General features: G+C 39.5%; 1 protein-coding gene across 1 annotated transcript; it reads right to left on the reverse strand.

The window, feature by feature from the left end:
• Positions 1–412: 412 nt before the first annotated feature.
• On the reverse strand, positions 413–11,554 carry jam3a (junctional adhesion molecule 3a). Its single transcript, XM_030067065.1, has 9 exons — positions 11,411–11,554; positions 5,483–5,554; positions 5,264–5,377; positions 4,906–5,058; positions 3,996–4,198; positions 3,010–3,109; positions 2,486–2,615; positions 1,817–1,868; positions 413–1,582 (listed from the first exon to the last, which is right to left on the reverse strand). Exons 1-9 carry the CDS (start codon positions 11,457–11,459, stop codon positions 1,547–1,549), a joined length of 909 nt encoding a protein of 302 aa, XP_029922925.1. The 5' UTR covers positions 11,460–11,554; the 3' UTR covers positions 413–1,546.
• Between the last annotated feature and the right edge of the window lie 3,506 nt (positions 11,555–15,060).

The raw sequence follows: 15,060 nt of genomic DNA on the forward strand, positions 1-15,060 counted from the left end.
GAGGTTCTTACTCTCATTAATCCTGTTTTTTTTCTCCAAAGATGTCACCTGTAGTTGCCTAAACTGTCTTTAGGCCTGAAATGAGAACATATTTCTTACATTACTTTTGTTTTTCAACATGTATGTATGCTGTGCTATCACCAAACTATGCACAATATGTGTTGACATTGCCACATATTTAACATTAAGTACAACAATTTGGTAAATGAAGTTTCAGTGTCGTTTTCCCTGTGCTGCACATATAGATCCCTTTTCTCTCTGTAATCACTTGAACTTTTCTCCCAGTAAATATGAGGTAATTGCTGAAATGAAGTCCCACAATACATTATCACAAAAAGAAATGTCTAAGTCCCACAACATGTACAGTTCAAATGTATTTAATAGTAACAAAATAACATGAACAAATATAGCAGTTAATATCAAATGAACAGTGGACACTTTACAACAGTTCCTGAGTTATTACACAAATCATTCTAATGAAAACACTGATACTAACGTCTGAAAGTATATACTGCTGTTGATAAGAAACTGACAAGGTCAACACTGTAGATACACACCAGACAGTAAATACTGTAAATTTATCTCCAACAAACAGTTTTATTGCCGTATTTACAGGAGGGTATGGTGTGTTGATGTATTAAAATTAAAAGATTTAAAAAAAAAAAAAAAAAAAAAAAAGGAAAAGGAAATGTATCTATATACATTTAATACTGAATCAAAACTGGACAATATGTCCAATATTCACAAAATAATTAGTAAAGCACAGAAGGTCACTTATACACAGAAACATCACTCTAAAAATCAGACTTTACCCACTTTATATTACATAATTGAATTGCAGCATAATGGGATATACAGTATTCAAATTCACTCGTTATTTCTTACTCAGGTGGACTTGTCATCACCTGTTTCTAGTAGAAAGGCTGATAAATTGTGCCTTATGAGTCTGAGCTCCACAGCCTTTTGGAGTATGCTACTTATTGCCTGTCTAGCTACAGTATATACAAAACAAGTTTCAACCTTTCTCCACATGAACACAGGACGCCTTTATCTTATGATCAAAGTCAATGTAAAACATTTTTTTGTAAAAGAAGTTGTGTTTAGAGTAGAAAGTTTAAGAGTTAAAAAAGAGGATTTGTCCAAAAACCGTGAAGGAATGTCACTTCCAGCATCTTTTACAACAAGAGTATGGGCCAGAGATCAAATGTCACAGCTTGGAAATGTTATTGTTGTGCGATAAAAAACAATAAGTAACAAGTGAAGGAACTAAAATCAACACAAGTATTCAAGACGTCACTGATGGAAATGAACTCTAACAAAGTAAAACACTTGTGTTACATTGTAAAAAAAAAAGAAAAAAAAGAAAAGAAACGAAATAGGCTAATGCCAAACAAAAAGTCAGAAAATTACTTTGGCAAGTTGGTTGATTTGATTTTGATGTGCATCAGAGAATAATGTGCCATTTTACACCTCCGATTCTATCATGTGGATCATTGTTGCAGTTTAACCAAAGCATGTTCCTTTTCTTCTCACCCCTTCTTAGCTGTCAAATGATGAATGATGATTTGTGACGGAAATGGCCCTGCAAAAAAATCAGAAAAGGTAAGTCATCGTAATATACCTCCCAACACTACTAGTGCTGATAGTACTACTACTATTGCTTGTACTATGACTACAAAAACTACCACAAGTGTCCTTTTTAAGTTATTAGCTACCTTTAACGTTTAAAGTAAGACATCTGACAAATTAGTGTATGTTTATCTACATGTCTGAGTGAAGTGCAAAAGTTAACATAAATGATCTCGATGCTGTTTACCTCGTCCGCATCACCATAGTCAACACCATCATCCTGTGCTGGCAGTTTGTAGCTGAAATTTAAGACACAAAAATATTGTTTTTTTTTTCCACAAAGAAAGACCTAGAGGATTACATGACACCATTTTGACAGAAAGCATCTTTGGACAGTTAGTTTTTAATGCTGAGCAGCAAACAACCTGGATAGAACATCATACTCACCAGTTTAAGGACTCATGTGCCAAATATGAAAAATAACTGTAATTGGGCAATCAAAAATCTACTCATAATGCAAGGTAAATGCAAGCCCAGTTTCTATCCTGTGATGCATATTTTTGGACATATGATGCACAGTATGGTGTATGCTGTTTGTGATGAATGCTTTGGCTCACTGAAATGTGGAGCTGGATGTCCTTGCATGCAGAAGTTATGCTTTGAGTGTGCTTGCCTTTATTTGCATGTGGGTGTTATTTGCATGAGGTTATACACTGGTGCTTGATTTTCAGATAATATGTCTGCTTTTACTGTTTATCATGTTTTCTCTAATGTTCTTAAATCCACCAACCTGCCTAGGAACTGCAGATGAAAATTAGCCTTAAAGATAAATCTGGCTCATTTTCAGTCATGCTTATTTATGTGCATTGTCCTCTTTTAAATATATTAATTTTAAAAAATCAAACAATACACATACTTATTTTCAGTGTGGTCTTTGCTAGAGAAGCACCCATGTTTGTGGGCATGACAGAGTCCCACAGTCACACAGATCACTGCAGCCAGAGCAGCAGACGCCTTCAGGAAAATCCCGAAAATATCGACGTCATCTACAAGGATTCAAACACAACATTAAACGGCAAGACACTTAATGATGTTTTAAGAAGATTAAACTCACAGGAATCTCAAAGGAATGACTTGGAAATGGCAAAATTCAGAAGCTATCAATAATTTAAAGCCACAGCAACAGGGTACAACCGCATGACTAGCAAAGGTTTTGATGATGAAAACTGTTCTTTTTGAAAAACCTGAAATGTTAATTTTCATAAGTAATTATAATCAGCCGGCCACTGCTGCAGTAAACGTACTGAAACTAAAATGAAGCAATTTATTCTTTCATGTATAGTGTTCATCAAGACTCCCAACTTTACAGCAAATAGGCAAATAAAATGTCACCAAATCCCTCATGTTACAAGAATATAAAAATGTATGGATGGCACTCACAGACTTCCATCATTTGGGGGGGGCACTGTGCATGTCCTGCGTCATTCTTTGCCTGGCAGTAGTACTCCCCCGCATCCTCCTTCCTCACCCGGCGGAATTTCTGTGCACACAAGTTTCAGAAACCTTTCAGAGTCACACCACACAGCTGCATTTCCTACCAAATGCCAAGGGATACTTGACTTTCTCAAATACAAAAAACAACATTCCCACTTGCCATAAATAAACCAATTAGAAGAATATTCCTTTCTACCCGTAGAGTCTCGCCCACAGATAATGGCTCAGCAGCAAAAAGGAGGAAAAGCAGCATTTGCCAGCTCCCCCATTCCTATTTAACCGAGGTTCCTTCTAGAAAGAAAAGAAATGATGGCCCTATCGTGACAGTATCAGGAAATACTGATTGCCTCCATGTTGTTTGTTGAAGTCAAAATGTACCCAAAATGCAGTGTGACTGAGTTTGTGCAGACAGCAGCAGAATGATGGCAAAATAAATGAGTGACACCAAGAGTGAAAAGTGGCAAACACTGTGCCACATTCACTCCACTATCGAATATGCACTGACTTCTGCTGTTACAACACATCAACTGGTAAACTGTAAATCTCTACTTTTTTTTCCCCAATTTTCTTTAACCATTTTTGCTACGACTGTTCTAACACAAAACATACATATATAGCCTATAAAAATAAGGTAAAATAAATATACATAAATTGATTTATAAATTAGAACATTAGCATTAGAACAATCATAACAAAAATAATACAGAAAAATAATACACATATATATAGATATAGACAGACAGATAGATAGGCTTGCTATTTTTAGTGTATAGGCTATTACTTAGTTAGGAAAGCTAACCTAGAGCCCAGCCAGCCTTCCCACCCCTTCATCCCTTCACCCCAAAAAAGCTTCTTCAGTTTCTTCAGTGGACAAAAAACAGCCAAACAAAAAATTTTGTTTGAAAGCAAATACGAGATCCCTATTTTCTCACCAGGCCTCCAGTGTCGGGGTTTATGGTGTAGGACGAGTTGACGAACTTGGGGCTGCTCTTGGGGTCATGAGGAAGCTCCTCGTTGTTGTGGAACCAGCTGTACTGGGGGGGAGGGAAGCCCTCGTTCTCCAGACAGCGCAGCTCAGAGGACGTCCCAACTGTGACCGCCACTGGCACACTGCACCGCGGCACGACCGGTTTCACTGCAAAGAAACACACACACACACACACACACACACACACACACACACACACACACACACAGAGTCACACACAAATGTATCTCCACTGGAGGATCACTGGTGGAGAGTAAATTTGCTCAAGTACTGAACTTAGGTCAAGGTTTTAAGTCCTGCCACTTTACTTGAGTATTCATATGTTGTGAGTCTTTACACTTCCACTCCACTGCATTTCAGGGTGAAACGTTGCACTTTCAATTCTGTCAGATTTACCTGGTGGCTGCAGTTAGTCAGCTGTACTTTGCAGGATATGCTTTTACATGCAAAATATAGAATATAAACTCATTGTTGAAATTAGGCAACAGTATATGGACTGCATTACAATACTTCTTACAGGTTAGTACACAAGGAGCTTCTCTTATTTACAAGTACTTTTACTTTTATTAATACTTCTATACTCTTACTTACGTAACATTTTGAATGCATGGCTGCTGCTTCTATTAGTGTATTCCTCAATTATTGTATTTCTATTGTATGAGAGTAAAACACTCACAAACTTCTTCCACCACTGTGGAGGATCAACAAAAACAAATTGTACTACATTCATTATATGCCACTACTTGGCCAAAATATTTTAATAACCTTTTAAAGTGGAAATGTAGGTGCAAATTGAGGCTAGCCATGGACAAATTGGTGATGCAGTAATCCCAAGAAAGCTCAGCTTACTATACCTCTTACTGCAAGACTAATAAGTATCTCATCAAAGTCCCTTTGGTCGTCGATGGCGGCGACCTCACACCGGTACTCTGCGGTGTCTGACCGGCTGGTGTTAAAGATCAGAATGTTTGCTGGTTCTCTGAGCTGTGCTCTGTGCTCCAAGTCCCCTTGTGAGAGAGAATAAAACATTCATTCAACCATTCAAATAACACAGTCACACTTCAAAGGTGAAAGGCAGAATTCAATGCTGAGTGCCTTGAAAGAACCACTCAGTCAGCCAAGTTTTGATGAGATGTTTCTTTGAAATGCTGTGGTGTGCTGGTTGATGGATTTTTCAAGAAGAAAACCCTTTCATGCAATAGGGCTATTTACCTGCTATCCTGTTTTGAAAGTACACATAACTGGGGACACCATTTTTAATCTTTTTCCATTCAATCCTTGGGTTGTTTGTTGAGATTGACTCTATCAAACAGGTCAATTCGATGGCTGTGAAAAAAACAGAGTACTGTGTATGAGCGCAGCAGCAGGCACTCCAAACCAAGGGAAGAAAAGCTACTTTACGAAATAGGTTAGAGTGATTTTCGAACTTACGTTCAAATTCATTTGCCCACACAATCTTGTCTGTGGTTCGGAGGATTACCCCGAGTGATGAAGGAATGTGGCCTGTGAGGAAAGGAAACAAGTCACAAAAATGCTGAGTCACGACTGATTGGCACACATAAGAGTTTTCACTAGCACACTACCACCTGGGCTTGTTGCCTCGTAAACAGTGGATTAGACTGATAAATATAGAAGCTAAGAGAGTGTGACAGCCTTAGGATCAGCTTTAGGGTAAACATATCGCATTATTTACTCCCCATTTTTATTGTAAAAGGAAAACACCTTGGGCCAAACGAATGAATGGAATATTTAACAAACGTGTACCATACTGCATAAACTTGTTGAACGATCCTAACTTCACCACTGATCTGGCTCCATTTAAACAGCTAATGGATAGTCATCTCTCCCTTCATTTTTGTGGTGATGCTGGTGAGGGTAGAGTCTCATGGTTAGAGAGAAAAGTGCTGTTGAGTTGCCAGTGCCTAAAAAAGTAATCCATGACTTATTGCTCCTTACTCATTTCAAATTTTTTATGATTAATTATTAATTCACAAATTACATAAAGCTACCCAGTGTGTGATATGCAGTGTGTGTTCCTTCAGCCCAATGTTCTCGCAGCACATTTTTAGTTTACAATTTTAGAACTAATGTTCCCTCAGCCCCATTGCTCATTCATTGGATTTTCCCCTTATTTTCTGCCTTAAGTTCCCACATTGCCAAAATTACATTGGCACAGGTTTGTCATGCGATCATGTTTTTTTAATTCAAAGCTAAATTATGCAGTGCATATTTTATAACACAGTGCGTGTTTGTGCATGGGTCACAGAGAGATGCAGCTGGAGAGGAAAGGAAAGGTCAACCAGCTCAAACACACTGTAAAAAAATGCTACTTTCTACAACACTTCAAAATTCACTTTAAAATTGTGACAATTACAGGTTTTAGTTGTGCAGCGTAACTTAACAGACTGCATCTACATAAGAGTTTCAACTGTTAACATTCGTGTTCTCCAAGGTTACAGAGCTGTTGCATGTATATTAATAAACGCTCAAAATGAATGCTCATTGTTTGGTGCTTTAAACACACAAAAGGCTGTTTCAGGTATGCCTAGTAACAGGTAGTTACTATAATTAATCCACCGGATGCAACTGTTTTCCTTCTTAGGGTTGGTGAAGAAGCAGAACTAAAAGGTTCTGATGTTGCAAAGTAAAATTTGTCTGTTTAATGTGAATTATCAACAGAGCCTGGACGCACAGAAAAAAAATAAAACCTCCCAGAGCAGAAGGGGGTGGACATGTGTGAGCTGTTTCAAAAACAACCGATGTGACAATGTGAATACATTTGCAGTGTTGTTTAAGATCATGAAACGCCTATGTAGAAAAGGTTAGCTGGAACTGGTGAGTGGCATGACACACTCAATATCATTCAGTCAGACAGCTCTTCAACAAATGCCAACCCGATCTCTTCTTCTTTTTCTCTAATGCACCAACTCTTAAAGAGAGGTTTGGCTTACTGTCTGAGCCAAGATGCAATGAAATGATGAATATTTCTTTTTGGGAAAGTAGTAACCAATTTTTCAACATAATATGTTGAATTCTTAGGGAAACAGATTGCTTTTAAAAGCTATAAGCCCTCAACAACATGAAAAGACAAGACTTTTATTCAGTAATTCCAGCTTTAGTGGAAGAGCTGGAATTGCTGAAATGGGATACTTGCAGTGTTTATTTACAATGACTTTTACAAAAAAAAAAAAAATACAGCATATTAACAACCCTAAATGAAAACAAATACCACAACCACAGGAACAACTAAACAGTACAAATGTGTTTAAAATGAAGACAAATTTAATCAACCGTCTTGGTTTCCTTCCGGCATAAACCATGAGATATACTTGTTCAAAGTTTTCAGCTCATTGCTTGAGTGCACTCCTTAGAGCAGTCAGTGTTATTTTGTAAATGTCATGTCTTAATGGCAGGATGCATCATTGGCACAAACGATCTGTCAAAACTGGGTCAGCAGAAAGACAAATTAAAGGGCTAAATAGGTAAATATGGAACTGCAAAATGTGGGAGCTGGCAGGAATAGGATCCCCAATATTCTCATAAATTTCACAGTGCATTTTGTTTTTAAATGATTTTCTGAGAATAAACAGCCATGTTTCCACTGTCCTCCGGGTCTCTTATTCAACCTACTGCATTCGCTCTCTGCTTAGTGCCACAAAACACTTCCAAATGTAATAATTGCTGGGTACACATGTGACTAACAGCACCCATGCTGAGTAATGAAAGCATTCCTTTCCCCTGTGGAGGCAATATGAGGGGTTTCAAATGAGGGGTGAAATTAGACAATAATAAGCAGTGCTGATCTGCATAGGTCTTGAATGTGCTCTGTGGTGAAAGTGATAGTAGGCTTCCTAGCCAATGTGTGCCACATATGGACTGTAATTTCTTTATTTGCCTCTCTGTACACTCCCGTTGGCCCATGGCATTGTGCATTATGCCGGCCTCTGAGCTATTTCTCAAAGCTGCCTTGTTACCATACCAGTGACCGAAAGATATTCGACTGGAAGCCACAGGGAACAAGCAAATAGCTGCTACTCATCGTGTGAGTGAGGGAAACATGGGTCCTGCCAAAGCATCCCGTCATATTAACACAGCTGTGGACACTGACGAGATCTGACTCCCAGGTCTCAGCTTCCGTCTCTGTTGCTGACTTTCCCACCCTGTACATCAAGAGCTATTTTTACCCCGGCAGTGACTGGACATCCTGAGAGACACAAGGAGAGCTCGCCCAACAAATGTTCCTGCAGTATAATACCTAAGTGGTTTTCAGTCTTTCCCTGTGAAAACGTCTCATTAAACTGCTTCAAACAAGAGAGAAGACTTGTTGGGGGCTAAATCAAGAATACTGACAGAACCTTTGCTCAAACTGGGAGTTTACATGAGGAGTAAGGCCTTCTTTTTTCAGGAGAAAAAAAATGTGTACCAAGCAAGTAACTGCAGCAAAACATTTGATTAAACACACTGCGAACCAGCAGATAGCAAAACACTACAGCCCCAAAGCTTATGTAAACTGCCACCTAAACTGAAAGAGTGGAATGTGTGCCTTTAATTTTTACAGGAGATGTTTCATTTAATTAGATTTTGTTTAAGTCTGTTTATTGCATAAAAACTGCAGTATTGTGATTAGGATAGGCTGCATGCATACTGTGTTGAGAAAACAGGGTAGGATATTAACATAGGGAAACAGATGCATTAAAAACCATGTTCCTGTAACCAAAAATGATTTAGAGAATCTCGAAACATGCACAATACTTAGGTTATTCCTCTTTCCTGTTCTTTATGTTGTGGACCTACAACATAACTAGTCCTAGCCTGTTTCTTGTAAACAGTTCCCGAAGTGTACCTCCCCTCATCTCTACCTATACAATAAAGCCAAAAAAAATAAGGCCGTGGGAAAGAATCACCACGGCCAATTAAACAGACAATGGCTGGCTAATTGCTAATATAAGCTTATAATAAAAGCATTCATACACACAATGGAGGGTCCCCCGTGGCACAATGTAGGCTAAAGAGGAGACAATCTTTTGCATTATGAAAATAATCTCAATGCTTGCTGGAAAGCATACACAAGCTCCTGTTTAATCTCTCTGTTGTTATAATGCATGGACAAAGTAGGTCTATAGCATGTTCTGAGAGAAATGCTCTCTTAAATAGCCGCATACTGCAATCCTCTTACGCACTAAATATGAAAACAACTGCCCATCCCCATCCCCATTCCAAAGTTGTTGATCCAGTGCATCTAAAAAAAGCCTTTTTCCCAGACATTCCAATGCAGTCACTGCACAAAACCCAAAGACAGAGTTAACTGGAAACAACATGGAGTAGTGTGTGGACCAGTGAACACACACATAGCATACTAGAGTGACTGTTTTCATTAAAACAAGGACTGACACCATATTAGACTGTGACAGTATCACGCACTTGGGGGGTTATACCTTAGCTGCATTCTACCTTCATATATACTATACATTATACATTGTGCCCTTATACTATACGCTTATACTGTAGTTTCTAAAGCAATTCAAAGCTATAGCATTTTAGGAAGGGGAGTAAACAGTCATCAGAAACTCTGAGTGGACAATCAGGGTCAGAGTTTTTATAATACATTTCTTACATATGCCTTTCACAATATATCGGAATAAGCAAACTGAAAGGAAGAAGAGAAATCTCTCATGTTGTTATTCTCCTCTTCATTTAATTCACCGAGACACCCCATTTATATTTCAGTGCAGTCTTAATTAAGTAATGCTAATTTTGATTCATATGCATCATTTTAAGACTACAGGCAGATTTTTGAAGCTAGAGGCAGAATTTCCTCACTTTGAACACGGGGTCCTCCTGAATGCCTCGCAACAGTGATCATTTCACAGATGCAACTGAGATGTAATGACTCACACCCACTAAGTCAGAAATGATTATCTACCAAGTCAGTCCATTTCAGATCCAAAAACCAGGGGGAGACCCTGATATAGAAAGTGTTGTCATTTAGTGCCAAAATAGTCTGATTATTTACAAATAAATTAACCTGACAACACCTACACTGAGATGTTCAACAGTTTGCCACTCAACCTGTGGATGCTTTGTTGACTTTACATTACTGCTGATGTAACCAAAGGTCACTGGACAGTGGCACAAATTACAAATTCAGCTGTTGACCTCAGCATGGCTTGAAACACGAAACCAGCACCACAAAAGTTCAATATTTTCAGATCCAATATCCTGTTTAAAAATAACTTAAATGCCATACCGGGGGTATATCGACTCAGGAGTAAGTGCACACAGGGGGGATGTTTCCCGCAACATCAGCAGCGTTGCACTCACCCACCCCTGTAAACTGTGTCGTCAGACCACAGCCACAGCTGGTGGGCAGGGCTCAGCCATATTATCCAAGTCACGGCACCGCTGGAACCGGTGTTGACTGGCCGCTGGCTGGCACTTGGCGTCCGGCAGATGCCCTCGACCTGGCTCAGCCTGCTCCCCATCAGCACCATGTGACCGCCAAAGCTCCCATACACCCTGTGTTACCCTCTCCGCCACTTGGACAGGAGCCAGGTTCAGCGGTGTGATGGCATTTCCACTTCGACGTGAGCTCACACTAAATCACGAAATATCACCCATACCTTGAACACAACACCGTCCCGCACCTTCTGTGTGGTTACAAGCTCAAGAGATGCAGTTTATTTGAGATGCTATTACAGGCCGTGGAGCCTGGGGTTTCTTCTGAGTCGCCCCCCGTGGCTGCCCCTTTTCTTTCCCACACAAGAAACCTTACTCTCATTCCAGAATTTTCTTTAAAACCAATTTGACTATGATACCCAAGCACACAAACTACAGCCGGGCTTGTGTTTTTTTTTTTTTTTTTTTTTTTCCCTGACAGAAAACAAAGTGAAACTCAGCACCATTTCGTAACTATCTATGTATCGCCACGCTCGGCATTCTTGACAGCCATTGCTTTTGCTTGTCCTGTGCTGGAAGATAAACTCCGATGCTGACAACGACAACTTAAGACAAACAAATGATTCAAGCTAACACTGAACACAGCTGTGAAGGCAACGCATGCAGGGTGCCCTTTACAGTTACGCTACATCATTTTTTCCCCCCAGGTTTAATTAGCAAATGTTAATGTTGCGTTGTAGGAATACTACTCCGCTCAGCATCACGTTGCAGTGTCCGTTATTTTTTAAGCGACAAATAATGGTAATTTTCCAACAGTTTAAGTAAAGCTAGCAAAACGCCTGGTCCGGCATTGATAGTTAATCATTTCCATAACGTTAGAGCAGCGCTTTGATTTAACGGTAGCCGCACCTTGTGAACGTTTGGGGGGGGAAAAGGCTCGGTGAAAAAGGTGAAATAACTTACGTATGCTGGAATAAAGAGCAAAACAAGCAATGAGTCGCGCAATCGCCATCTTGCTGGCTCTAATTTATCGGTGGTGCTTGCACACTCGGAGCTCGGCTCTCCAGACTCAGCACCTCGGAGAGGTATGAGGATGGGCAGAGCAGACTGGTGGATGTTGCCATCGACGAGTTTCCATAGCTACAAGCCCAAAGCGCGCGCCAGCCCCGAACACTGTCTGACAGGCTGGTGAGTAACCTAGCAACCTCCCCTGAAACTTAAACAACCTGCCAGGCAAATGTAGGATTATTTATCTATGTTTATTTGTTTACTTATCCAGATATATGTATTGATGTTAAACACCGTGACTGAGCGTATTTGTAGCAGAAAAGTTTTTCTCCTGGAAGACATTGCTGAGGGATTACACTCACTTTGAGCCTGCTGGCTACAAGGGCATCAGGGCGGAAGAGGCAACGTCCACAGACCGGAAATGCCGGCACATCATCAATCATAATCCATTATGCTTTGTCTGTGCTTAGTAATCATTCCCCACACCACAGGATAACATCATCTGACAGTTGCTGACAAGATGCAATAAAAATAACAATAATAAAAAAATAAGCATGATAAGCTGATGTCAAATGAAGTTACATTTGGAACAGATGCAAAGGAGTTTTTTTTTCTACTGTAGCCTATGGGTTTTCGCGCATCGGGCTCTTGCATGCGACAAGAGCCCGATGTAAAGGTTAGTATTGATATTACTTGCATCAGAAGCCCCCCTCTGAGATTTAATCACATTCAGACCCACAGAGCCTTATTTCTTATCCTTATTTATTTTCACTGCTGGCAGATTGTTGATCGGGTGCATCAAAGTAAACAGCAGGTGGCAGTGTAAAACCAGTCAATCCGGTCAATACACAAGGCAGAGTACAGCATGGACTTACTGAAATTCAACCATAATCATACAGTATTCATTCAGCGGTGTTGAGATCTAAAAATAAATAAATAAATAAATAAAAATACTACAGCACAACAAACATGACATGGAGTAAATTATCAACTACAAGAAATAAATACAGTGAAGTTTAAAATAAATAAATGCAAGGGTAATAAACAGATAACATTGCAGTGCAATTAAAAGCATTTCCAATCAGTTCAAACATGATCTGAAATAAGGCATTTGAACAGACGTTGTGGCAGCAGAAAGTCCTTGTGCAGATTGTTGAAGGTGCACTGTATGAGAGTGACGTTTCTCCTAATTCAGCTCTGACTGGGGGAATATGGAGCAACAGCAGAGATGGCAGCTTTTCCATATATAACATCCACATAATCCAAAACAGAAAAAAAAAAAAAAAAAAAAATGGTTCAACAATTTAAAAAAAAATCTTTTTTTTCTTTCTTTCTTTCAAGAATAGTCTTACAGAAAACCTGGTACCTGTATTTGTACAGTTAGTGCATTGTGTCTGCTTTTACACTTACTGGTCACTGTAAATCAGTGTGATGAAATCAATTAGTCCATGTTACTTTTCTGAGAGTTGTTAAACTATGCGTGGCTGCATCATTAATTTTTTTGGTCATTTTTTGGTCTAGGTGTCACTGAGAGAGTCATATCCACTCATACAAAAATGATCAAACAGAAGCCAGGGAACCATAGTGCAATAATCTCAGCTCCTAAAGTGTCTGGGAATGAACTGGGTGCCATGTTTCTTGGCTATCCAGGCTATCATGTCTGAGTAATAAAAGAAGAAGAAGAAGAAGAAGAAGAAGAAGAAGAAGAAGAAGAAGAAGAAGAAGAAGAAGAAGAAGAAAGAAAGAAAGAAAGAAAGAAAGAAAGAAAAGCACAGGAACTCTTTGCACCAAGAGGCCATCCTGCAAGTCTTCCCCTTTAACAGTGCTGGTGGTGGTGTGTGACGTAGGATGAAAATGTAGGGTTTTGTTATTTTACAGATGCAGTGACCCAAACAGATATACCTTTTTTTTCCCCCTGAGAATAAACTAATAAGGGCCTGGCTGATTTAATATCCGCAAACATTGTGTATCCATCACAAATGAGTATCTTTATGGAAAAATATCTGTCTAATTTGTTGTAGGGAATAATGATATCCAGGGCTCTTACATCTCATGAGGTGACTCTCAGGCTGAGCTAAATTAGTCACAGCATTACATAACACATTGAATCATATTAGAGGTTTTGCCTATTCATCCCCTCGTTCCCCATGATATTACTAAAAGGCGGTGACCATTTGTTTGTGCCCCCACAGATGATGTACATGGTGCATGTTGTATGTTATATCATTTATGTTACATTTGGCCCAGTTCTTCCTGACCTCTGCGTTTCACATCCCCTACTTCAGACCTTCATCTGCCATCCCCCAGCTAATTGACTCTTCTTGGGTAAAGCAGACTACCAGCCTAGCACTCTGGGTGATTTGTTAATGTTGAGTTATTTCATGGTCTTCTGTAACGTACCAATAATATCAATTTTTTGAGCTGTTCACCCCAAACTCTAAGGGACAATTTTTCATATTGGTAACCTGGTGCTATATGATAAAAATGTACATGCTGCATCACAATAAACCATAAACCTATGCGATGACAATTTGTCCAAGTATCATAAAACTCGGTTCAGATGTAGTGTATGATCACCACACTCTAACAATGAACCTACTGGGAATGCCAAAAGTGTCAAAATATACACCTTTAAATGTGGTTGATAAAATTTTAATAACATTTATTATATGCGCTCTATGGTTATGTGCCTATTAGCAAATTAAATTTGCCTGTCACTGGTGCATGTTAGTGTGACCTAACTCCTAATGACTTACAGTACCGTTCAACATGGCTTTGCACAAATACCATTTCATTTTATCTGTTAGGAACAATTGCACAAGATTTCATGCTAAATGAGAAAAGATAGGTGGGTGGAATCATTGCACTCTCAGTCATTAGCAATTCAAAGCTGTTAATGTAAGTATGTATGCATATAGGTCATAAATGTCAAAATGCAGCTGATGGATATCCTTATCTCTGTGAAACCTGCTGTGAGTGTCAAAACTTCTGTTTGAAGATTCCCATATTCCTCCCGCGCCCCTTTTTGCAGCTATTATTAGTGTGCTTGTGAAGCAAGGCGCTTATATTGCTCCTCATATTTCTGCTGCTTCTTGTTCCTCTTCCACTGAAACTATATGATCTAACTACATCTTCATACTTTAAGCTATAACCTGCATTCCAGCTCTGAACTGTGCAGATTCCTTGGGACATATGAGCTATTTTTATCTCCTCACTGCTCTTAGAATTTTATTTCACGTACTGAAGCCTGTAGCTGACACACATCCTCTCAGCTTTCATCAAAGAGAAGCCACAGCCGAGGGTGTCAGCCAGGATCCTCAGAACAGGAGAGGGACCTTAAGTGGCAGCTCGAGGTTCACCTAGGGAGGCAGCTCAAATTCCCAGACATGATTGCAGTGACCATGCTTAGGCCAGACATTGTGCTGCTGTCTGAAATATCAAGACAGGTGGTCATGCTTGAGCTGTCTTTTCCCAGGGATGAGGGGGAGGTTAATGAGCGGGAGAGGGCCATGTTTGAGGCTGAGTGCTGCAAGTAGGGATGACTTGTGTTGTTTGTGCCCATCAAGGTGAGATACAGGAGGTGTGCAGGCGAGTTTTCCTGTAGC

This window comes from Myripristis murdjan, chromosome 13, assembly GCF_902150065.1.
Source record: "Myripristis murdjan chromosome 13, fMyrMur1.1, whole genome shotgun sequence".
In the NCBI taxonomy this organism is placed as follows: domain Eukaryota; kingdom Metazoa; phylum Chordata; class Actinopteri; order Holocentriformes; family Holocentridae; genus Myripristis; species Myripristis murdjan.